Raw genomic sequence first — 2,091 nt, forward strand, 5'->3', positions numbered from 1 at the left:
TTTCCCGAAGGTTGTGTGTTTATGACAGTCCTAATTTCTCTTACAGTTTGTTCTTATAAAAAATAATCAGTTATGTTGTATATTCTTTGGGATTTAAATTTTTTTGAAAACTAGTTTTTGTTGATGATCTACATAAGTTGATTCAGTGTATAAAATAGTTGCTTATTTTTGGATGCCAAAACTATTGGTAACATGGCTAAATCACTGTTAAGCCACAAGTCCTGGGAGTCATGTTATCATCAGTAATTTTGTCATGACTGGTAATGTAGTTGGTGTTGCATCCCTGAGAAAAGCTTCAGACAAACTGATTCAATGAGAACTTTTTTTTTACGATGCCCCAGCTTTCTTTTTTAATGGTTTTCCACTTTATGTTGTGAATAACCAATCCTGCATGCACGTTTGAAGAGCATGTCGATGCTAAAGAATAGAAGTGATGAATTGATGATCTGCACAGAACACTAATTTTTTCTCTTTTTATTTGCTGTAAGTTTCTTTGATTTGTTTTGGATCTTTTTGCTGCTTTGTATTAAACATAATTTATCCCCCCCCTTTTGTTTAAATGCTTATTTTACACATGTTGTGTCTTTGTAGTAGAAATTTGTCTTTTTTTTTCTGCTTGCTTTCAGAACTAATTATTTGTTTGCTTAACATCTATGTTTCAACCCTATGCACTGTTTCAGTGATTTCTTCAGTCACCAAGAAGTTCCGAAACTCCATAAAAAGTACTCACAGACATTCTACGGAAGTGGGTACCCCAAGAACTTTGTCTTTAAAAAAGCGTAAGTCATGTTGACTTTTTAAGGCTTTGTGCCACAAGAGTATACTGTACATGTTTCCAGACTCACAGAAGTCAGTAGAAATATTTTTCTGATATGTCTCAAATAAATGTTAATCGTATTATTATTGATTTATGTTTACGAATATATATCTAAAGGATCATGCTGTAAGGCTACTAGTAACCCTTCACGTCCTTCGCTTTGAAAAATAATGTGTCAATCTGTTAGAATTATGTTGTTCATAAATCTTATACAATTAAATTTGGAACATCATTTTTAATTAACTTTCAATTGATATGTTTCTACAGTTCCCATGTAAGGTCTAGCAGGTTAGCTCACTTACATAGAATTTTTAATAAAACCTCTTGCTTGCTACCAAGGCTTAAGTTTAATTTAAAACATGTAACCCATGTTGAACTAGTCCATAAATTAATACTTTACCTGGAGATAATCCCACTATAAACATCCATTAAAATGTGAAATTAAACAATGGTTGAAACAGTGTACTCCAGATTTTAGAAAAATGTTTTTATTAACTTTCAGCTTTATTTTACCTTGCCTCATGATTGGTCATTTGAAGGTCGTGAAGCAAACACATGCATGACTTATATTGAACTGTTTTATTTTTGTCTTCATTATGACTAGTTATTAATAGGTAATGAAGCCAATGTACAGGATTTTGTTCACATATTTTATGCACTTGTTAAAAACAGTTACTGCCTTGAACTTGACAACAAACCATACTCACTGTTTGTGCATGTTTATGTACTATACAGTTAGTTTGCAGTGAGATGTGCTGAATACATCCATTATCATCATGCTTTTAGTGGATGGCATGAAATATTATGTAAACCAATTGCTAGTTGCTTTTGTTTGTAAAACCATTTTTGACTTCAGAATTGAGATCTTGGTTGAATTTTTTTGTTGTTGTAGTTTAAGTTTGGTCAAGTTTTGAAGAACATAAGAAGTGGTTATTTTTTACAGATTTCTTAGAAGTACAAGTGCAAAACAGATTTACCCTCATTTATTAAAATCATGGGCATCATGTGCAAGTTTCTTTGCAAGAAATTTGGTTAATTGCCAATTAGTGAACTCCGATTTTGTGTGCTCTCAAAAAAAGAAAGAGTTGAAGTGTCTACTTTGCAAGAAATTTGGTTAATTGCCAATTAGTGAACTCTGATCTTATGTGCTCTCAAAAAAGAAAGAGTTGAAGTGTCTACTTTGCAAGAAATTTGGTTAATTGCCAATTAGTGAACTCTGATCTTGTGTGCTCTCAAAAAAGAAAGAGTTGAAGTGTCTACTTGAGCGACACTCT

General features: G+C 32.2%; 1 protein-coding gene across 1 annotated transcript in view; it reads left to right on the forward strand.

Annotated features, from left to right (window-relative positions):
- The window catches only part of LOC111088662, a 15,680-nt gene extending 14,788 nt beyond the window's left edge, over nt 1-892 (forward strand). The window contains exon 9 of the mRNA XM_022399394.1: nt 681-892. Within this exon, the coding sequence (XP_022255102.1) occupies nt 681-793 (113 nt within the window). The 3' untranslated portion in view covers nt 794-892. The remainder of the gene's footprint in view (nt 1-680) is intronic.
- Nucleotides 893-2,091: the final 1,199 nt, after the last annotated feature.

Source organism: Limulus polyphemus, unplaced genomic scaffold, assembly GCF_000517525.1.
Source record: "Limulus polyphemus unplaced genomic scaffold, Limulus_polyphemus-2.1.2 Scaffold4206, whole genome shotgun sequence".
Classification (NCBI taxonomy): Eukaryota; Metazoa; Arthropoda; class Merostomata; order Xiphosura; family Limulidae; genus Limulus; species Limulus polyphemus.